We start from the raw sequence: 22,817 nt of genomic DNA on the forward strand, positions 1-22,817 counted from the left end.
AACCTACTTCCTGGAAGGACAGATGCTTTTTTCATCACCGCCCATGTAGCTGTATTGAATGTTGCTGCTGGAGCTGCTACTTGTTCATTTATGAAGCTGCTCGTCCAATTTACTGTTCCAGAAATCCAAGTAGCTCGGAATTCAGATCATTCGATTGTGGTTTAAGAGCTTCTTAGTGGGCACGAGAGAAGGTCTGGGGTCAGGGTCTCCGCCCTCAGGCCACTGAAATCAGTGCCCCTCTATACGTTCAAACAACACTGATGTCATGCTGATGACGGAGATAAGACTGATTTGGAAACAGGAGAACAATGGCGAGCAGCTCCGTCGAGCAGATGTAGACGTCATCCGAAATGTTTGGAATGATAATGGGACTAAATGCTCCTTTGAGGCTTTTTTCAGCCAATCTGTGGAATTTCCTCTTTCTCACAGTTGTCTCCAGCCATTTATTGTTTTCTCCAATACATGGCGGATAAAACACACCAGGACTGAAAGAACAATGATGATTTTTTGAAGAGGGGAGTTCCTTTTTCTGACAGCGAAATTAGGTCGCCCCAACTGGTTTGGAAAATTGAACGCAACATTGATTGAAATACGGTTAGATATAAGCATTGTTCAGGCTAATTTAACTAGTTTTACATGAAGCAAATGTAACAAAGTTTGTTGGTTTTAATGGACTGAACAATACAGCTGAGGAGTCTGTTCAGACAAAGGATCATCTGCCAAAATAAAAGTTTCTTTTTTTTAAGTCAGTCAGGTATCAGTACTGTACATTTAAAACACAACAACGGATTCATAATACAAAAACTGATCTTGACTTCCATGCAAAAATTGCTTAGCATCCACACTAGCAATTAGCATTAGCAGTTAGAAACGCAATGCATGTCACGTCCTCAGTCTTGTGGTGTAGTCATGATAAGATTATCTATTATCTTAACCTAGTATATTACCTAGTATTCCTGATCCACACTCAATACATAATGGAAAATTTGTTGAGTCATCAAGTCCAGCATATTTATTTATTTTAAATACTTGTTCACTTGTGATGTTCACGTTTTACACCACTATTGCGTGATGTACTTATTTTCTCTGTCGTTCTTTTGTTGTTTTTTTTAGTTTTAATTTATACTTTATCATATGCGAGGCACTTTAGCTAGCTGTTAGCCTACCACATCTTATTGGCTCTCACTAGAAGTGGTTGGATCACAGGTGCAACACATGGAAATAGCTTCAGATTGAAGATGAACTGACCTGAATAATATTTACAAGGTGGTTTTGAATGTTGCTAGACAACTTGAACAAGGACAATGTTACAATTTTAGACATCAAGCTCCTCTAAAACCGTGAAGAATGAGCTGTGATAACTGAGAAAAATCATGCTAAAAGATAACATAAGTTGACAGCTAGTCGTTTCATTTCTGCTAAAAATAATCGACTAAAGTGTATGGAATCCGATTGTAGAATGAAACTTGTTATAGTTAGTGGGGCACATCTAATTCTAGGAAAACAGATGTGTGTTTGTGTGCTAAGCCGTGGTCACAGGGGTCACTGCTTGTCCTCACGTGCTGATACCAGAGTGCCCCTGCGAGAGACGTGAAGGCGACCCAGCCCGTTCTTCTCTTTGTGAGCATAAAAGGCAGGGAAGAGGCCTCCCTCTTCACAACGGCTTCCTCAGACCTACATCCTGTGGCACAGAGCTGCAGTTCAGCAGTGGCTCACGTGAGCTCCACTGGCTGTCTCACAAAGCAAACAAACGTCATATCTAAGATTTACCTCGGGAAGGTTTTTCTCTCGGCTTCGTCTGGTTTGTTTCAGTGCAAACGTGAGCCGGAGACCAGAGCTGTGGTGTGATGTTTGTGTGTGTGTGTGTTATTACTTGGACTGGTCTCGTTCCTGTGGGATTGTTGAGGAATGTTTTTTACAGTTCGCAACAATAATTCAGAACAGCGTGGGCATGTGAACTGAAACCAAAAAAACTTGACTCCCACGAAAACAGTCAAGAGTACTGGAGGTTGAATATTCAGATGTATAGTAGACAGTTTATCATGGAAACCATTCATTTTTGCAGAATATTTCAATGAGATTGATGGAGCAAGAGGATGCGATAAGATTAAATTGTGTTTCCCTCTCCGTTTGCAATGAAATATAGTTCCACAGTGCAAATATTTCATCATCCTGATACCTGCACACACGTGACTAGCAGAATGCAGACTTGTTTATTTTAGAAGACGAAGCTTCGAGTATTTTGTAATGATAATAAAGAAAGAAAGAAACCATAGTACATTATTGTATATAAAGAAATACCTGTATAGTTATATAGACTTTATCAAGATGTTATCAAGCAGATAAATAAGACTTTAATATCTTAAGAAAGTGCTGACGCCAACGTTAACAAGCTCATACTGCTGCCTCTGTGTCCTCAACAAAGAGTCAACTTGTCTGTCGCTGGGCCATTGAGGCGGAGTTCTGAGGTGGAAACTTGAGCCGGAAAGTCCCTTCAGAGGCTGAAAGATTGGCAGCAATCTTGTCTAATTTGTTTGCAAGGACATGCATGTACAATGTTGGGCCGCGGCTTTGTTAAATCCCTTAAATCCACTCTAATTGCCTGGTTACGGGCTGGAGGTCAGGATGCGCCTCTGCAGGTCACACTCAGGGATGTGGAGTGATAAAGAGGGGTCACTTGGAAGCAAGATGTTGTGGGAGATGGAGCTCACTTGAATCAGCGTTTGTGGGCGGATGCCACCCAAACAAACGTTACTGGCGACATTCCCGAGAGCGTCTTCACAGCTTCTCAAGGTCATGTGTGGTTGGAGAGGTCATGCGTGAATGGCGTGTTGCTCACTGGAATGTTCTAAAACTTTTACATGTTACATTTCCACGCCTGCTATTAAAAACACTGTGTTGAGAAATGTCGAAGCAACGCACCGAAACTTTCCCATGACATCGGCCAAGTTGGAGTCTGGTATTCATCTTTTGTGTTTACCTCCCTCACATGTGTGTGTTGTTACTCCACTCTGTGTTTTCCACGCTGCGCTGTAGATGCATCTGTTTCTAGTTACTGAGGATCTGAATCATTTCAGTACATCACAACTGTACGTGTTTTACATCACAGAATACATTCATTTGTCGTCTGGATTAGCTTTCACTGGATTGTGTCATTTCCTCAACGATATTTCACGTTTTTATTAGGTCGTCAGTCATGAACGCACAACTGACTCGTACCTGATTCAGACTCGTACAGCTCATGTTACTTCTGGTTTATGAAGGGGTGATTGCGTTATGCCACTGCCCCTTGGAAGACCTGCTACTGCTAAGGTTGTAGCTTCTCCTATTACTTCTCCCACCCACTACTTCTATTCTTTCTTAAATTACTCTGAAGCCACCTCTGCTACTACTACAATGGCTTCTGTTCCTCCTATTAATGACCCTACAACACCTCCAGGCCCCTCCCAATACCACCATTGTTTATACATCAACCATGGCTTTTAAATACTTCATCACACCTTCTGTAACTTAAAATAACTACTGCCCAACTCCTGCTACTTCAATCCTATGGTCTCTACTACTTACAGCACCAATACTACTATCACTACGGCTATCACTCAACACTACACTAGTACACAACACTACTGCTATTTGAAACGTTCCTCAACTCTTACTCTTATTACTACAAACATATGCAGTATACTGCTCTTACTGTCCACCCTCAAATACTACACAGATGAATTTGACATTCTCCACTACTTCCACTACTACTGATTCCATTAATGTACTACAGTGCTACAATAATTAAAGCGATCACAAATGTCAGTGCCGTCGTGACTCCACCTCTACTACTTTCACCACTATATCACGACCAGTACTATTTTTTCCGTTGCTGCATTATCTTACTGTTTTACTGCTTTTCTTTTGTCTATTGTCTACTGAGCCTACTACTACTATTACTGCTACTAACACAAACACTTCTACAACTCCTACGAAAACAACCGAGTAAAACTGCTGTGCATCTCCACAACTGGTACGACTATGTAATGACTGAGTTATTCGTGTCATGATGCTAATCTGATTTAACTTGTTTAAGTACTACTTCTACAACTACTCTTATTGTTGTGACCACTACTTACACAACTCTTATAACATCAGTCAGTTACTTTTACACGACTGATGCTCCTGCAGTCGCTAAAACTGCTTTTATACAGCGCATTCAGTTGAGCTAGCTTGTCCAACGTCAGTGTGGCATGCGACTGGTGTTTCTATCATAACATCATAAATCCACTTCCTCAATCATTCAAGCTCATTCACCAAAATATCTAAGGCTAAATGGAAACTATTAAAAGAATGCAGTCCATACGATACTAAATCTTGAGGCGAACAACTTCATCCCCCGGTGCAGTTAGCGCACGTGCAGCTCGCCCTCACACCTACATTCTGCTGTTACTGTTTACAGAGCGAGAACCACAAGGAGCCCGATCTTCCTAGTATGGCAGTCAGACAACATTCCCCTCCTCCGCTTCCATTCAGCCCCCAGAACCAGAGACGGCCTGGAATGTCAGAGCTGCCCAACTGATCGTACATATCTGCAAAACTCCGCCTTCGCTGGTCTCTAACTCCTGCACTGATCATTTATAACTGATGATGGTCATCGCATTAAACCACGGGCTGTTTTCAATTGAGCATCTGACTCAAGTAAAATGAAATAAATGAACCGTAACATTACAAGCTGTCGATACAGGAGTTTAAACAAGCCCACAGAGAGACCAAAATGTGGTCCTAGTTTGTTGTATTTTGATGTGAATCCAGATGTTGGTGAGGATTTGATTGACTTTGTTCCTCAACACAGATCACTGAGATCATCACTGAGACCCACACACTGTTGTGGTGCACGGGTCAATGTAATGTGGTTTGCACAAATATCAAACTTGTCGTCATATGAGCCTCTTTTCATGATAATACATTTTATTTCCCCAAAGAACTTTGGTTTGAATTGATAATGAACTGTGGAAGGGCCTGAGATTCAGTGCATCTTTATGTGCGTCACTGCTGTGGATGTCTGTGAACTGTATCCCATATACGTCGCTACAGTAATGTTGCTGCTCATTAGGTTATGCAACTGTTATATACACTCAGACTGAGTTACGTTGACATCACTTCACATCTGTATAGAAACATCTGTAATCACGAGGGGCTGCCCGGCTGTGACGTCAAGTTAAAAAAAAAAACTTTTGTTAAAGCCATGTTACACTTTCAAGCGTGTGTGGCTTCAGTCTCAGACGCACACGTGCACAATGGCAACCCTCCGTCGTCCACGGCAACCAGTAAATACTTAACCTCGGTGTGTCATGTGGATTTCTCACCACTGGACTTGAAATAAACACTCATCACGAGGCATGTGATTCTCCTGCTGCCTTGCTACATCTGGTAAAACTCATGTGGCTCCTCTGCTCTGTATACATACGTATAATGACAGAAGAAGCGAAATGTTTAGTAGAAATGACATGGAAAAAAATGTGACACACACACATATATGTATATATATTACATATACTGTACATGATTTTTCCCTTCCTCAATAATATATATATAAAAAATGGAATTGCTCAAAACTATTAAAACAAGAATCAATACTTATATTGGCAAACTGAAAAAAATAAATTTGCAAAGTGGAAATTGAAAGATGGTAATAAAAACTATTTAATCAACTAAATTAATTAAATCCAATGATGTTGAAAAACAAGATCAAAAACTAATAACTGAAGAAATATTCTAATGCTCAAAATGATCAAAACAAGAATCATAAAAGGCAATATTAATAATTCAGTGCAGTATCAAGATGAAGGAATTAGAGTCAAAACCTCAAAAAACAATGAACCTAACAAGGCAGCATTGCTGCTTTGAAATGTGACTGAAGTGGTGAGGCTTGAAAACACTAGAAAAAGAGGAAGGCATAATAAAGCAAAGCACAGAAGAAACCAAAAATTAAAAAACCTCAAATCATGTGTCCTCTTGAGAGACCTGAGCAACTAGCCATCACTCTAACTTGAAAGCGCTGGCATCCCTCACCCCTTCACTGTCGCTCCTTGAAGCTAAATAATCCCACATCGTCCTCCTGATAATCTGCGTCACACATCTTATCTGACATCAAGGTGTTCATCCCTCATTTGATCTGGCGAGACGTTATTAGCAGGAGTCTCCTGGGGATCTTTGCGCTGGTGTCTGAGGGCCGGGTGTCTGTTATCCAGTGGAAGACACAACAGACCGACCCAACATGTAGAGACACGACACCTTGTTGAGTGCTGGACCAACGTTACACTCCCCTGGTCAACCTGACCATCTTACATAGAAAGCAACTGGGCACGTGTTTGTGGTTGATGTTTCTTGTCCTGTCGAGTCATGAACAAGTGTGCGAGCGACAGGTGAATGAAACCTGCGGTCCAGACTTGATTGTGTAATGTTCTCGCTTTACATTAACCTCGACTCAAGTCTGGGCTCGTAACTATTCACACATGCGGCTCGTTTCCAGTGTCCCTGTTTGTTTTATGACACCAATCTGAAGCAGGTGTTGAGGAACTTTTCCAAGAGTGTGTGCTGTGGAGGGAACCAGAGGTGTTTCAGAGGGAAATGACGCAGTGTCGCGGCCCCACATGTGGGAGAGGGTGGGGCTGGTTCCCTTGTTTCAAACTGCACGTATTGATTCAGCCGTCTGGATGGGAAGCAGCTCAGACTAGATCTGACTGTCGTTCTGGAGCAGTGTTTACGCCAGACCAGGCGTGTTTGACTTGTGTTAGGGTTTGCTGTGAGCGAGCATGTCCACAGTCCGGTCGGGCCCTGGCTGGTTGCCCCACACGTGAGTCCAGCAGCAGCTGGATGTTGGAAAGAGGAGAGGAGCAATGAAAGAGTGAGAGGCAGAGCAGACTTGTTCCCAGGCTCCGGCACTCTGGAGACCCCCGAGCAGAGGAAACAGTGGGAAGACCAGCTGTGTTCACAATCACGGCACCAATCGCTCGGTGTTTAACAGCGCTCCCTACTGGAGCAAGCGGTCAGAAACAAACAGAAGACGCCATTTTTTTAATACTATAATTATTATTCAGCACCACTAAGAATCATGAAAAATCATAACATTTTAAAACGTGTTACAGTAAAAACCACCACCATTTTCATGAAAGTGGATACGTAATTGTATCTTATTTCTGTTGCAGAGACACAATAAAGAAGTAACTGTTGCTTGAATTACATATGAAAATTTTTATAATAAAAATAACATGTTTAACAACAATAATAATAATTATAATGATAATAATACCCCAAAATATAGTAATGCAGTTTACTTGATTTAGCAAACTTTAAAAAAAAAAAAAAAACAAAAACATTCATAAAGAGCAATATTCGGAAATATAATAGTAGAAAGTAGGAAAGAAAAGTTTATGGCCTTTATTTGACTGCCCTTTTAGCATCCTGACCTTAAATATAGTAAAATCAAGTGAAATATGACTCAGTTTTATATTCTGAAAGCAACAGTTGGAGTGTTTGTCGATACTAATTTCATGCTATTTTTATCCTTTATTCCTGCAGTGGAACATCATGAAGTTTCCATCTCAGAATCCGTGCCAAACCTTCTTCTCTTCTGCAGTTTGTATTGCTTCTCACGGCGACGTCTTCTTCTCCACAGGGATGCGGAACCTCATGTGGGAAGTGTGACTGCAGTGGCGTGAAAGGCACAAAGGTGAGATTCCTACACTTCATATTTGGCCTCTGTGTTTGGAGCTGAAGTGTGTCAGCCATGACCGAGGAAACGACGAGGGACAGGCTAAAGCCAGAGTGTTCCAGCTCTCAGACAGCTGGGAGGAAGCTAAACTCACCTCGCAGATGTGCTAAAGGTTCTGTTCCCAGTAAACTCTCCTGATACAGATGTGCTAACAGCAGGGAGGTCACTTCAGACCTGCAGGGGACCTTGTCTGTTTGTCTCCGACGGCCCATGTCAGGACAGATTTATCCTCTTAATATCTTGTAAATAAATACATTATAGAGCTTGTCAGGCAACAGGATTGCCCCCCTCCCCACCACTCTCCACCCTCCATCTCTCATCGATATTAAATCTCAATGACTGAGTCAGATTGTTTTCATGGATCCCCTCGGCCTGTTCGGGGAGGTTCTCCCACCTGCTGTGGCCAAACAAACACTGCACATGACACATGGAAAGTAGCCATGTTTAAAAACACTTATTTTCCGGTGGACTCCTCTGTGAGGACCCATGCTCATGAGCTCACTTCCTGTGATTAAACAACACCTGTAGCCATGGCGATTAGATGGTTCCCTCCTGCCAAACATGATGGATGGGAATCAGATGTCTTAAGAAAAACAGACAGAATTCCCAGTTCAGTTGAAGTTTGACAGGTTTCTTTACGAGGCATCACAAAAACATTGTGTGACCCAGAATTAATTCATATAAAATAGGGTGGGAAATGAATCTGGGGAACTTTGCAGTCAGTCCGATCTCACATCTCACCATTGGTTCTCATATTGAGCTCCACTATGACCAATGAAACTTTCCGGTTGAGAACTACGGCCTCAGACTTACTCGCTTCCATCAGTTCAAACGACCCGTCAGCTGAATAAAATTGAGCCAATGTCAATGCTGCCATCTAGAGGTGAGTTGCTGTAAGATGGACTTGGTTATAGCATGGACACTTCTGGATTTACTTCCCGTTATATAGTTATCTGTGAGGATTGACGTCAGTGATCATTCGGAACGTTTGTCAGTAGGATTATTAAGGTTTTGTCTTCAAAAATGTAATGTGTTCACTTCCAAAGTTATTCCACATTTAAAACAAACATAAAAAATGAATTTCAGACTGTGATTGATGATTTACTTTAAAATCGTGTGTTTAAATTATGTTTTACATATGAAGGATCAGATGATTTGTTTTGTTGCCGTGTTTTGCCTGAATTTATTTTACTCTAAATAACTTGGTGTTAGTCTCTTCGCGGTCTGACAGAATGAAGATTGTGCAGTTTTCGACTTATTTTGGGATAACGGAACATGAATTACAAAATGAGATCATACGTCAGGAAGCTATAATAATTCCGAAAAGGCGCTTTGTCCTGTTTTTGAAGTAGTGGTGTCCCCTAGTGGTTGAAAGTGAGAATTCGCTTTTTTAATCTTTTTGTCTCAGTAGGAGAAGAATCCTACAGGTGAAGTCAGATCTTTATATGCATCTATATTAAATATGTTTCTCATAATTTACGGATTTAATAATTCTTGAATCCACAACCATTAATCTTAATTTATTGAATCTATATTTAAGACTGAAATTAATAATTTACACTTTTCGCGTCCGCAGGGAGAACGAGGTCTTCCTGGTCTTCAAGGTAATATGGGCTTCCCGGGCATGCAAGGGCCTGAGGGGCCACCTGGACCAATGGGCGCTAAAGTAATTATAACAACTTTACATTTTCCATTATTATGTACTATATATAATTTTTAAAAGATGACAGCCTGTTCATTTTTTTAGGGAGAGCCTGGTGATTTCGGGGCTCCTGGGCTTAAAGGCGTGAGGGTAAGCAGCGCTGGAAAAAACGTCCTTGTTCAAAGAAACTCTAATAATACAGGTGTTTTCACACTGCAGGGTCCTCCTGGTCTACCTGGCTTCCCAGGAAATCCTGGACTCCCAGTAAGAGTCTTCATCCATCTTCTCATGTTTTCAGCTCAACCACTTTGTTGTGTAAGAAGTGGGCTCTCTCCCCTCCTCTAGGGTATCAATGGAAACGATGGTCCAGCTGGTCTGCCAGGAATCCCAGGATGCAATGGGACCAAAGTAATTCACCTGACATCCTCATGATTGACAGTTTTGCTCAGTATTGATTTGTATTTTATTTAAAATGTATGTCTGGATTACAGGGGGAGAGAGGCAGAGATGGTGCTCCTGGTTTTGATGGTCTTCAGGGTTCACCTGTGAGTAACCTGCTGTGTGAAGGCTGGGACCAAATATGCATCTCGGCTTTGTCATTTATATCACAATAAGAATAACATATGCTGATGTATTGTTTTTCTATTGTTCCTCAGGGTCCGGCTGGAATTCCCGGCATGAAGGTTTGATTTGCTTTATCTAAATAGAAAAAGCATAAATGAAATATGATAAAGAAATGTCTGCACTTGTATGTGACTGAATTGACTGCTGCAGGGTGACCCTGGTGGTATCATTGGAATTGTACCCTTGAAAGGAGAGAGAGGATTCCCTGGAACACCGGGACTTCCTGTAAGACCTCAAAAGACAGCATTTGTTTTTCTCAATTCTCTCTGTTAATGTTGTGCTCTGGTGTCCACTATTAGGGAACCAATGGATATCCTGGACCCATTGGTCCTCCAGGGCCACGCGGGTACCAAGGACCACCGGTAAGATTTTTTGTTCATTGCTCAGTTGCTTTGTTTTTATTTTAGTACAATGAGCTGTGCTTCCTGTGTGATCATGTAGGGAGATCCCGGTCCACCAGGTCCTCCTGGAGAGAAGGTAACTGAAATTGTGTCTGCCTAAACACGACTCTGGGGTCGATGCTATTTAAAATTGACCTTGGATTTCTCTCGACCTGAACAGGGCGACAGGTTGGCTTTTCGTAGTGAGAAAGGAGAAAAGGTGAGAAACATTTTAAAAATACAGAAAATGGAGAAATAACTTGCAGTGACCAGAATATGACAATGGTTACCACTATGAGCTGAAATCGAATATAGCTTGGACTGTAGTCCTGCCACTGACCTCTTTACTAACAAGCAAATGACAGCGCTAAGGTGCGAAGCTACTCAGGATTATTCATCTGTCTCACTGGGGAGTCCAAAGTAGATGACTGAAAGACACACCTCCATTTTCCTACAGGGTGAACAAGGGTACCGCGGCCCACCTGGGCCACCTGGACGCGATGAAGAACTCAAAGGTTTACCACAGAAGGAACTCGTAAAGGGAGCGCGCGGAAATAAAGGAGAGAAAGGAGAGAAAGTAAGTTTGAAGACTGAAGTGAAGCGAATATAATCCACGAATGCTGATTTGGAATGTCTTGACAGGGCTTCTGTGTCCCTTATAAAAAAGATGTCAAAGGTGAACCTGGCCTGCCGGGACCCATAGTAAGCACTGAAGATATCAACGTTGATGCTGAAAAGATTCTGGCTACTACTTAATGTACTCCTCATCATTTTACAGGGGAAACCTGGAAAAGATGGCGACATTGGACCAAAGGTGAAAATATTATTTATTACAATTTTTTATGTATTATATACATTTATTATTTTACGTAACGATTATTTATTATTAAACTCATCTTTCTTTTTGCAAATTCGAAATCTTTTATCTCACAGGGAGAGAAAGGGTTCATCGGACCTCCAGGATATCAGGGTTACCCTGTAAGTGATTTCCAGTGAAGTTACTTAACTTCCACTTTTAATGACTTACCAAACTGAATGAATCTATCATTGGTTTCAGGGTGAAAAGGGAGAAAGAGGGCCACCCGGATACGTGAGTAACTTGTGCTTTGTTTTTATTCCCGGATTAATGTATCATATATATATATATATGTTTTATCTAATAAGAATATTTGTTGTTCCAGGGAAGTGGCTCTCCTGGGCCCCCGGGTCTTCCTGGTTTACAAGGAGAGAAAGGTGCTGTTTGGAAGAACAGAAATAGATTTGTGATAAGATTTGTTGTGCTCATGCTTTCTGATATTCTGAAGGTCACCCTGGACCCCAGGGAGAGGCCGGTCCCCCAGGTATTTTCACGACACCACACAGCAGTGCCAGTGGTAGCATCCTGACATCACTCTTCTTCTTGTTAGGTGCATTTGTGGAAGGACCTCGTGGAGAAACCGGTGCTAAGGGAGATATAGGTGAGAAAGGAGACAGAGGCGTAGAGGGAGAGTCTCTGATTGGACAACCAGGACAGCCAGGTCAACCAGGACCTCCTGGGCCACCAGGACCACCAGGTATGAAGAAATCTGCAAACAGCCATGATACACTTTTTTTGTTTGTCGCTAAAAGGTGATCTGTTGAATACAGTTGATTGCAACATCCAGAAAGGAGATCCTGGACCACCTGGTCCTCCAGGTTTACAAGGAGAGCTAGGACAGAAGGGTTAGTGGTGAAACGCTGATATGTGGTCTTCATTGTCCCAGATTTTATTCATAGAGAAAACAATTTGCATTTTTTATGAATTAGGCGATAAAGGAGATACTTGCACCCTTTGTGAGTCCTTTGGAATGCTCGGGCCTCCCGGCCCTCAGGGTCTCAAAGGAGAAAGAGGTGAGTGGTTTTTGTGGCCCATTCTTGTAGCACTTGAGAATTAGAAATGGAGCATTCTTTACCTGACGACAGGACCTCCAGGGCCTGTTGGCAGCAAAGGAGACAAGGGTCAATCTGGGCCCCCAGGACAGCCAGGAAGACCTGTGAGTGCCACATCCCAACTTACTGTTGCGACAGGTGCAAAGGAAGAAGTTTGTTCTATGTTTTCTACTCAGGGATCCCACGGTGCTCCCGGGTTGATTGGAGAACCAGGTGCTGTGGGTGAGCCCGGTGACATTTTCATAGCTCCGGGTCTGAAGGGAGACAAGGGTCTGCCAGGGGTTGCTGGTTCACCAGGTCTGCCGGGACTTGACGGACAGCCCGGAAGAGATGGGCTGGCAGGTGAACCAGGGATAAAAGGAGAACCAGTAAGTGTCAGCAGCACTTTATTTTATAGCTAATATTGATACACTTTTCAGCACCATGGACAGCAGAGACTGTTAAATGGATGACAGATTTTCATCAAAGCTTCTTCCTGTAGGCAAGGGAGGGCTTCAAGGGTGACCGTGGACCTAGTGGAGACCCTGGTCTTGCTGGAATACCAGGAGAAAGAGGTCCTCCTGGATTGCCAGGGTTTGGTCGACCTGGAGAGCCTGGTGAAAAGGGCAGCGATGGCAAACCTGGGCTCCCAGGAGCACCCGGTGCACCAGGTAGGCCTTTGTCAAAGCCCTCATGGAGGATTATATACAGCATTTTGATTGAATGTGTGATTTGGCCAGGTGCTAAAGGAGAACCAGGTTCAGGGGTAAGCACACCTGGACCTCAGGGAGTGCCCGGACCACGAGGAGAAACTGGCAGACCTGGACCTCAAGGTAAATAACATAACAAAATTGACAAATTTGGGTGAGCAGCAACATGTTAGTACTAGTATTTAATTGGTATCGCTCTTTCACTACCAGGCGACAGAGGCTTCACTGGGGACCCAGGAGTTCCTGGTTTCCCTGGACAGAAAGGTGAAGTCGGACCCCCTGGAATTGGATTCCCGGGACCAACTGGAGCCAAAGGTAGAGTATTATTTTAGCGTATATTCTAATGCACAATGGACTGAATGTCATGTTTTGCAGGTGCCAGTGGCATTCCAGGCGCACAAGGATTTCCTGGAGAGCCAGGAAGACCAGGACAAGATGGAATTACTGGAGGACCGGGAGTACCTGGACAAAAGGTGTGTTCCTTCATGTTTATGAGCTACTGCTTTCAGTAGTAGTTCAGCATTCTGCCAAAGTGAGGAATTGGAAGGTGCCCTGAGCTGTTGGGGGTACAACAGAACCGTCAATCAAATAATGAGCAACAACATTAAAACTTTCTGAACTCTGGACAGGGTGAACCAGGAAAGGGACTCCCAGGCCTTAAGGGCTCCCAGGGTCCCCCAGGAATTACTGGTTTCCCAGGAGAGAAGGGTAACATTGGTTTAACCGGTGTTCCTGGACGTGAGGGGCTGACGGGACCACCTGGACCTCAGGGTATCCAAGGTACCTGTGCACTTAAGAAGTATACTTTGGCAGTGTCACCCCTCTACTCAAAACTGTACTGTTTATTCAAACTAAATAGGCGATGCGGGACCACCTGGACCTCCAGGACTTGCAGGTGTTCCAGGGCCTCCTGGGAAAGGTTCACCTGGAATTCCAGGACCACAGGGACCACCTGGGGAACCAGGACCTTTTGGTATTTCTTACTATATTTTAGCTTTTTTTCTTTTTCTTTTTTATTTAATCCACTCATACCTGCTGTCTTTTGTCATTGTGAAGGACTGGAGGGCGCAAAGGGAGAGAAGGGCTATCCAGGATTTCCTGGTCTTGACATGCCAGGACCACAGGGAGAGAAAGGGGCCCCTGGATTTCCAGGATCTCCTGGGCCAAAGGGCTTGCCTGGCCCACCTGGCTTACCAGGACGAGATGGGTTAATCGGAGGCCAAGGTATGTGTTAAACATTGCTCCAACTACACTGTATTTCTGTCAAATACACTGTATTCTGTCACACACTGACAAATGAAATCACACGACAATGAACTGTTGAAAAACATAATGTACTCTGTTTTGAATGTTTTGTTTGTAGGTCCTAAAGGTGAAATGGGAGTTATGGGAACCCCTGGTTCTACAGGTATTCCTGGTGTTCCTGGTGTACCGGGATATCCTGGACAAAGAGGTGATTATTGTGAACCTGTTTTAATCAGCATGAATTTCATATTTCATACTCAAGGCCTGTGATACAAATATATATCGCCCTGCTGCTCAAAAGAAATCGCAGCTCAGTCGCAGTGCAATTCTTGTAATGTACTGCATAAATCAAAGCTAAAAAAAACTGCTGAAATCAAAACAGTTTGTTTTGATTTAAATTTGGCTGAATCAGAAAACTCAATAAAAACCCCTCTTCAGGTGATCCTGGTATCACTGGACTTAGAGGAGATAAAGGATCGCAAGGACCCAAGGGAGAACGGGGTGAGATGGGTCTTCAAGGACCTCCTGGAAACATTAGTGATGTTGAAATGGGACATATGAAAGGAGAAAAGGGAGACACGGGTGATCCAGGTATGGAAACAGAAGTATAGTCAGCACTTTGAAGCACCCTTAAAACATGTTGAAAAGCTTCATTATGCATTGAAACCAGGAAACCCTGGAGTGACAGGCGAGAAAGGACACCGTGGGTTGCCTGGAAATCCTGGAATGCCGGGCAAAGATGGAGAACCTGGTTTACCTGGACAGCCTGGTGAGAATTTGTGGCATGCAAATTTACTAAATCAATTCCATTTCACTTGTCATTATGATTTTGCATTTGAAACTGGGATTGGCATGTGACATATGTAGAGCATTTAACTTAGCGTTCCATGAATAATAAACTGTTGTGTGACAGGTGAGAAGGGTGATCATGGCATGCCTGGAGAACCTGGACGTATTGGAACACCTGGACAGAAGGGAAGTGTGGGAGAGATGGGAATTCCAGGTGAGTCTCAGCATCTGAATGAAGTGGTGCATTCAAACCCCAAAGTTCTGAGGTCACACATAAGAACAGTCAACAATTCTAGATTAGCTGAGGAGCGTATTGAGCGGTCTGGATCTGACCTCAAGAAAACAACTGACGGTCACGGTCCAGGACGGCACCTGGATAAACTGTCCTGGAATGTGGGAATGAGTGGAAGCTTCGTCCTTGAAGCTGTGATGGAAACATAATATATCTCTGTGTGTGGTTGTGCAGGTCCTGTGGGTCCAAAGGGCAGTAAAGGAGATGTCGGCACTCCAGGACACCCTGGTTTCAGAGGCGTTGATGGACCGAAAGGAGATCATGGGGTTCCCGGTGAGCCTGGTATCGGTCTGCCAGGGTTTCCAGGCCCAAGGGTATTTTACCACGATGACGTTCAACCACTAGAAGCTGGTCACCTCTAATAATATCAATTTGCCTTCGTTCAGGGTGAGGTGGGCCAGCCAGGTTTCCAAGGAGATCCAGGAGAAAAGGGTCAAAAGGGTCTTATGGGAATGCCAGGAATGCCTGGACACCAAGGAGTCAAAGGAGATAAAGGAAATTACGGCATTCCAGGTGAGATTTTCATCTGAAAGTCCACATGACTACTCAATACAGAACTGTCTTACTGTTGAGATTGTCATCTGTAGGTCAACCAGGTATCCCTGGTGAGAAAGGCCTGCCTGGACTTCCAGGATCTGTTGGAGAGCCTGGTCGTGATGGTCGGCCAGGTACGCTTTTCAGTCAGTTAAATTGATGGAGACATAACACAGTGGAATATCAACTTCATAAAGTAGATGATTCAACATGCTTGATTTGGACTTTTGCTTACACTTTGAAGTTTATCAAGTTGACCATTTAGTATGCCTTTTGTTTTATTATTGAAAGACATCTTACATTCCTACTCCAGGTGAGGGTGGGTTGCAAGGGCCTCCAGGGTTTCCTGGAGAGAAGGGAGAACCTGGAGTGGATGGTTTCCCTGGTGCTTCAGGAGAGAGGGGAGAACCCGGTCAGTACTCATGGCTTCAAGGATGTACCAAAAGATTCTTGTAAATGAATTCAATGACTTGTCTTCCTTTGCAGGTGTGCCTGGCATCGGTTTCCCTGGGTCTCCCGGAGGACTTGGTAACAAAGGTACCGACTCTTCTGCCGATGAAATTTGATCATGAGCACTTTATTTATGTGTACAATGTCCTTAACATCCAGGTGACAAAGGTAGCCCTGGCCTGCCAGGCACCCCTGGCCACCCAGGAGTACCTGGTATCAAGGGTGACAAAGGACTTCCAGGAGTTCAGGGACTGCAAGGACAACCTGGGGAAATTGGGCTGCCAGGTCTTGCCCAAATAGGCCCAAAAGGAGAGAGGGGAGAAACAGGTCGACCTGGAGTGACAGGTATACCGCACATGTTACACTTACGCTTGTAGGCACACGTAACTGACCAATCGCCTCAACACCCCATCAGGAACCACGGGAGCTCCAGGACCAGCTGGTGTCCCAGGCAGAGATGGGCCAAAGGGAGATAAGGGAGACCAGGGTGGGCCTGGTTTCCAAGGAGAGACTGGACAAAAGGGTGATCCTGGAACCCCAGGAATTCCTGTGAGCATCCGCCATTCGCTTCATTTTCAATGAAGTACTGGGTTAGTGTAATCACGCTTGTTTATGTCTGCATCTCAGGGTCCACCTGGTCTGCCTGGTGTTAATGGAGCAAAGGGAGAGAGAGGTCAGCAGGGTGTGCCAGGATTCCCAGGTGAATGAACAGATACACGGTCCATTATTAACATACAGTCATACAAATGAGGAAGGCGCCTTGATCCCTACTGCATACAGTACTTCCCAGATGACACATGAGCACCACATATTCTGTATGATCACTGCTCTTATGGACCCCATTATATGTCAAATGCTGTTTACCAAAGATGCGTATATGTCACCTCCAGGTAACAAGGGTAGCCCTGGAGAAATTGGCTTCAAAGGCGAGCTGGGAGACCAAGGCTTTCCCGGAGAGAAAGGTAGAAATCTTTCACAGCAGTGATGAGATAAAGCAGATCATTTCATGTGAATATCTTTCCTGCTCTAGGAAGTGACGGCCCGCCGGGTCCGCCTGGCCCCCACACATTTATCAAAGGTGAAATTGGGTTGCCCGGGGTGCAAGGCTTACCCGGACCCCAGGGTCCATCTGGACTACCAGGGCAGAAGGGACAACAAGGTGATGATCAGATCTCAAGTTTACTAAAAAGAAACATTGTAACCTTGTTCTCTCTCCTGTCTCTAGGTGTCTCAGGTTTTCCTGGTCCGAAAGGTGAAGACGGTGCTCTTGGATATGATGGTCTGCCTGGAGCTAAAGGAGAGAAGGGTCTTCCCGGCCCTCAAGGTGGCACCGAATCATTTATTTATATTATCTGTTTTTTAGTTCATCTCATAATATGTTTTTAACAATCCCCATCTTCAGGACCCATCGGACAGCCTGGCCCTCCTGGTCCTGATGGCGTTCCAGGTCACGTGGGTCCACCTGGGCCATCATCCATGGACCATGGCTTCTTAGTGACAAGGCACAGCCAGACAGTGGACGTCCCAGCTTGTCCAGAAGGAACCTCGCTCATATACGATGGCTACTCGTTGCTTTACGTCCAAGGAAACGAGCGCTCTCATGGACAGGATCTGGGTAAGGAACCAGAAGATGACGTGGCAGGACACACCACGATACGTCTCTGCTCAGCATAACCACCCTTTCACTTTCAAGGTACGGCTGGCAGCTGCCTGAGGAAGTTCAGCCCAATGCCCTTCTTGTTCTGTAACATCAACAACGTGTGCAACTTCGCCTCCCGTAATGACTACTCCTACTGGTTGACCTCCCCGGAGCCCATGCCCATGAGCATGGCCCCAATCACTGGTGATAGCATCAAACCCTTCATCAGCAGGTGGGTCCCTTCCAGCCCTCCTTTGCTGCTGTGGTGAATGATTCTTCCTAAATCAGGTCCGTCTTCACAGATGCGCGGTCTGCGAAGCCCCTGCCATGGTGATCGCAGTTCACAGTCAGACCATCATGATCCCACCGTGCCCGTACGGCTGGGACTCCCTGTGGATCGGCTACTCCTTCGTCATGGTGAGTTTGTAAGGGCTGTTAAATAGACACCAGTAGGTGGCAGTAAGGACCCATAAGTGTCCCTTATTTCGCTTTGAAAAGAGTTTCCTGCCCAGTCAAGTAAAAAAAAAATGTTATTTTCATTCTAACTTTCTGATTCAGATGCTTGTGAATATCACGCCTGTCATTGTGACTGACTTTTAATTTTGCGAAACGTTCTAAAAATGTAAAAAAAACAAATTTTGGGCTGGATTGGAGCTGTAAAATGTTTGGATTTGAACAACTAATTCAGGCCTGGCCAACCTGCGGCTCTTTCCCCAGTTTCATGGCTCTTCACCAAATGAGCCACCGAACTGGCTGCGATTTTGGTCAAGTTGGTATTGAGATCACAGGAAATAAGACGAAAAAGAAAGAGCTATTCCAGCAAAATGTCAAAATATTATATATATAAGATTTTGACTTGCATTTAACTTTGAAACACAAACAAAAAACCTCGCCGTTCAATGCCGATATGAGTCGTGGTCCTCAGACTTGGATGGTCATCAGATCCACGATCAACAGGATTTACATGACTTCGTGCCATGTTTCACTTTGTCATTCCCTAAACTGAAGGTATGGCATGTGTTTCACCTATGAGTCATTGTTGATTGTACTACAGCGTTGCTCACACACAGACCAGGGCCACGTTATTGGTGGCATGAGTAAGAAAGTATAAGTATAAGCACACGTTTCTATCTTGGCCGCTTGACAATTCGCGGAGGATATCGGTAAAATGTATGAATTTTAAAAATACATGCACAAGAGATGTACGATGGACGCAAACCAGCAACCTTGTGACACGCAGGGATGTACTTTAACCGCTATACTGCCGCTAAGTCACGTGACCAGCTGACTTGTTTGTAGCATGTGGCTCTTTTCAACAACACAGTAAAACAAGGTGGCTCTTAGCCTCTGACTGGTTGGCCACCCCTGAACTAATTGAATGAAACCTCACAGCATTTCTAAACCAAGAGCGCCATCTAGTGGCCTCTGAAAATTCAGACACTGTTTCATCAACCTTGCAGTACTGTTTCATGATACATCATCTACCCATTACTAGTGTGACTCCATCTGACTGAGTAACTAATCTAACTTTCTATCTATGCAGCACACTAGTGCTGGTGCTGAGGGCTCCGGTCAGGCTCTGGCCTCTCCTGGTTCCTGCTTGGAGGAGTTCCGCAGCGCTCCATTCATCGAGTGCCATGGTCGGGGAACCTGCAACTACTACGCCAACTCCTACAGCTTCTGGCTTGCCACCATCGATGACAGTGACATGTTCACGTGAGTTGCGGAATGCGATTGGATCATAATAAACCTAAGAAATATAACATCTTCTCCTTCTTCCAGGAAACCTGTCCCTGCAACGCTAAAAGCAGGAAGCCTTCGGACACACATAAGCCGCTGCCACGTCTGCATGAAGAGGACATAGACCTCGCCCCGGACCTTGGAGCAACACTGCAGATGTCCTCGGCTTCCTGTTCTCAAGGATGGTGCTATTTCCCTGCATGTGTGAGAGGAGAAGGTGGAGTGTTCCTTGAGACTGAACTCTTTCGAAACTGAATGCAGAGACCAAGTTGCCTTTTTAGCTAAACTAACAAGTCGCCAAAGAATCCAGTTTACCACTGCACTGACTCCAAGAACCCCGCCTCCTGCCCCAAGACTGGTAAACTATTGTTCCGATGAATCTGTGTACTTTGCTTCACAAACAGCATCCAAAGATATAGAAACATTTAATGACGCCACCATACCTTTTTTTGTAACTTGATGTAGTCATGTAAAGGAAGGGACTGACCACTCGCCGGACACACTAAACCTCTAGCATGTCGCCAATTTAGAACACACATCACTCTGTTGTAAATATGAAACATTCCTCTCTTTGCCAATCAACACACTGTCCTCAGGATGACCTTGAATCTACTTTGTGTGAGTCCATTTTTATTTATAAGATGTCTGATGTTGAGTGTATCCATGATTCCAGATCCAAAAACAGTCCGCGACTTATCAACAGCACTGAAGTGTCGTCCTAGAAAGTGTGAATGACTGTGTGTGTGTGTACATATAGTAAATGAATGTATTTTTGTTGTGTATTTTTGTGCACCCAGTAATCAGAAATAGCTCATCAGGCGCATGAAGTGAATTTCTCATCGTGACGTTGTACATTTATCAACATACATAAACCGTATAGACTTAACCCGTGTACTTCTGCTCATGTACCTGGGCGCTCCGATTTGCCAGCCACTTTTGTTGTTGATTTCAAGTTTTATTACTCATTAAAAGTAAAAAAAAATGAGCACCAGCAAGTGCACGAATGAACCAAAAACAAACACAACTCGAAGCTTTCACTACTTTTTAAACAAAAATAATATTTTCCGACACAAATATTTTGTGTAATGGTGTCAGTAATTTTGCTCGGCAGCAGGTGGCAGTAAAGATACGTAGCTCCTATAATGCACATGGAAGAGGGGAAGAAGAAGAGGATGAAACGCGGGAAGTTCATGAGTGAACCTGCCTTATTTGACACCATAGTCGCATTTATAGTCGATTTCTTCTTGTGTATTGTCAAACGAAAACGTTCGATTGCTCTCCGTTTTACCTAGAGCTAGTCACGTGACCGGATGTGCTACTCCGTGATTGGTAACAAGACCAGGTGCCCGATGGTGAAAACGTACCATGGCGCCCCCCTCTGGTTTGTCTGAGCCGCCTAGCGTAAATTGATGGATATAGTACGGTTTAATAGCAGAGCGCCAAAAACGTAACTGGATCAATTGCAGCCACCAAGTGTCCTGCTTCCGGGTCCGTGTTGTGAACGTCACCGGCAACTATTTGAAGAGAGAAGTTGACGAGAGACACGAAGGTAAGCGAAACGACATGTTGTCGCCTGATGTTTTGACGTTAAAATCACCATACACACCAAAATAGTCGGTTCAGAATTGGTATATTCATCATATTCAAGTGGCAAGTATGTATTCTGCAATTGTACACGCCAATACACTGCATTATCAGCTGAATTATTGGAATATTTTGAACCCATGTACGTTCACCACAGTTGTGCACATTAGACCAGCACTTCAAACATTAGTAGAGAATAGAGCCACGGATAGATGCATTTGAAAAAGTTTGATTTAAACCTGTCACACTTTTATTTATGTGAAATGCAACATACATCGATCATGTATTGATCATTTCAAGTAATAATCGTTACAATTTAAGGCAGGATTTCAATACTTATCCCATGTCAATCCTGAGACTCACATTTCTGTGTCGAAACTGACTTTACCCCAGTGCTCAGCAGTCCAGTCCTTGTAACTTCTGCAGAATGTCAGTCTGTCCCTGATGTTTTTGCTGGAGAGAAGTGGCTTGTTTGCTGCCCTCCTTGACACCAGGCCTTCCTCCAAAAGTCTTCGCCTTACTGTGCGTGCAGATGCACTCACACCAGCCTGCTGCCATTTCTGAGCAAGCTCTGTACTGGTGGTGGTGGCCCGATTCTGTCGCTGAAACAACTTCAGGAGACGGTCCTGCCTCTTGCTGGACTTTCTTGGGCGCCCTGGAGCCTGTTTGGCATCAGTTGAACCTCTCTCCTTGAAGCTCTTGATAATCCCATAGACCAGACCTGGGCAAAGTGCGGCCCGGGGGCCAAATGCGGCCCTTTGACTGTATTTATGTGGCCCTCCTGGAGTCAGAGCAAAACTATAAAACTGACATTGTTGTTGTCTCTGACATTTTGTCTTATGGATTGTTTTTTGTTTATTATGATGTAACTGAAACATAACCTTCTTGTTTAATTATTTTTTCTAAATCTTCTCTCGTGGCTATTTTAGGAGCATTTCTTGTCCCTTAAGTAAATTTTGAAATGTATGAGCCACATTGACAATCTTTAAATGGAATGTGGTTTAAATTAAATAAAACACAACAAACCAACAGTTTCTATGCATTTTTACAGTGTAGATTCATAATCACACATGATTTTTATTTTCTATTTTCTCTTGTCCTCCTCTCTTTGTGTTTGACGGCCCTTCTCAACGGTCACAATATATAACCCGGCCCCTTGGGAAATTTAATTGCCCACCTCTGCCATAGACGGTCGACTGAGGTGCAATCTTACTCGCTGCAATAAACTTCCCCGTTAGGCCCGTTTTTGTACAATGCAATGATGGCTGCACGTGTTTCCTTGCTGGTAACCATGACAGATGAGGAACAATGGCACCATCTTCCAGTTCCAAGTGTCCGGTTACTCAATCATGAGAGATTGATCCCCAGCCTTGTCCTCATCAACACCCATACCTGCGTTAATGTGTGTGACACCTGTGTGTCATTGGAATTATGTTAGCTGGTCCCTTTGTGGCATAACATTCTGGAGTATATGGAAATTTCCATTCTAAAAACTGAAACTGCAGACTTTGTAAAAATGAATAGTTGTGTCATTCTCAAACC

The 22,817-nt window shown here is 43.9% G+C and overlaps 1 protein-coding gene across 1 annotated transcript in view; it reads left to right on the forward strand.

The window, feature by feature from the left end:
- col4a1 (collagen, type IV, alpha 1) overlaps positions 1-20,697 on the forward strand; it is a 28,215-nt gene extending 7,518 nt beyond the window's left edge. Inside the window, exons 3-52 of the mRNA XM_053876505.1 lie at positions 7,664-7,717; positions 9,336-9,425; positions 9,507-9,551; positions 9,621-9,665; positions 9,747-9,809; positions 9,893-9,946; positions 10,058-10,084; positions 10,176-10,250; positions 10,325-10,387; positions 10,467-10,502; positions 10,587-10,625; positions 10,863-10,982; positions 11,048-11,107; positions 11,184-11,219; positions 11,339-11,383; positions 11,463-11,495; positions 11,587-11,638; positions 11,710-11,745; positions 11,812-11,958; positions 12,032-12,106; positions 12,191-12,274; positions 12,347-12,417; positions 12,490-12,681; positions 12,795-12,963; positions 13,033-13,125; positions 13,213-13,317; positions 13,378-13,475; positions 13,632-13,782; positions 13,862-13,975; positions 14,059-14,226; positions 14,366-14,455; positions 14,686-14,838; positions 14,918-15,016; positions 15,161-15,250; positions 15,503-15,642; positions 15,715-15,841; positions 15,916-15,996; positions 16,176-16,274; positions 16,349-16,399; positions 16,472-16,657; positions 16,728-16,861; positions 16,940-17,012; positions 17,203-17,274; positions 17,343-17,471; positions 17,538-17,636; positions 17,715-17,927; positions 18,006-18,183; positions 18,254-18,368; positions 19,495-19,667; positions 19,734-20,697. Coding sequence (XP_053732480.1) covers positions 7,664-7,717; positions 9,336-9,425; positions 9,507-9,551; positions 9,621-9,665; positions 9,747-9,809; positions 9,893-9,946; positions 10,058-10,084; positions 10,176-10,250; positions 10,325-10,387; positions 10,467-10,502; positions 10,587-10,625; positions 10,863-10,982; positions 11,048-11,107; positions 11,184-11,219; positions 11,339-11,383; positions 11,463-11,495; positions 11,587-11,638; positions 11,710-11,745; positions 11,812-11,958; positions 12,032-12,106; positions 12,191-12,274; positions 12,347-12,417; positions 12,490-12,681; positions 12,795-12,963; positions 13,033-13,125; positions 13,213-13,317; positions 13,378-13,475; positions 13,632-13,782; positions 13,862-13,975; positions 14,059-14,226; positions 14,366-14,455; positions 14,686-14,838; positions 14,918-15,016; positions 15,161-15,250; positions 15,503-15,642; positions 15,715-15,841; positions 15,916-15,996; positions 16,176-16,274; positions 16,349-16,399; positions 16,472-16,657; positions 16,728-16,861; positions 16,940-17,012; positions 17,203-17,274; positions 17,343-17,471; positions 17,538-17,636; positions 17,715-17,927; positions 18,006-18,183; positions 18,254-18,368; positions 19,495-19,667; positions 19,734-19,815 — 4,824 coding nt within the window. The 3' untranslated portion in view covers positions 19,816-20,697. The remainder of the gene's footprint in view (positions 1-7,663; positions 7,718-9,335; positions 9,426-9,506; positions 9,552-9,620; positions 9,666-9,746; positions 9,810-9,892; positions 9,947-10,057; positions 10,085-10,175; positions 10,251-10,324; positions 10,388-10,466; positions 10,503-10,586; positions 10,626-10,862; positions 10,983-11,047; positions 11,108-11,183; positions 11,220-11,338; positions 11,384-11,462; positions 11,496-11,586; positions 11,639-11,709; positions 11,746-11,811; positions 11,959-12,031; positions 12,107-12,190; positions 12,275-12,346; positions 12,418-12,489; positions 12,682-12,794; positions 12,964-13,032; positions 13,126-13,212; positions 13,318-13,377; positions 13,476-13,631; positions 13,783-13,861; positions 13,976-14,058; positions 14,227-14,365; positions 14,456-14,685; positions 14,839-14,917; positions 15,017-15,160; positions 15,251-15,502; positions 15,643-15,714; positions 15,842-15,915; positions 15,997-16,175; positions 16,275-16,348; positions 16,400-16,471; positions 16,658-16,727; positions 16,862-16,939; positions 17,013-17,202; positions 17,275-17,342; positions 17,472-17,537; positions 17,637-17,714; positions 17,928-18,005; positions 18,184-18,253; positions 18,369-19,494; positions 19,668-19,733) is intronic.
- Positions 20,698-22,817: the final 2,120 nt, after the last annotated feature.

This window comes from Synchiropus splendidus, chromosome 10, assembly GCF_027744825.2.
Source record: "Synchiropus splendidus isolate RoL2022-P1 chromosome 10, RoL_Sspl_1.0, whole genome shotgun sequence".
NCBI classification, from domain to species: domain Eukaryota; kingdom Metazoa; phylum Chordata; class Actinopteri; order Syngnathiformes; family Callionymidae; genus Synchiropus; species Synchiropus splendidus.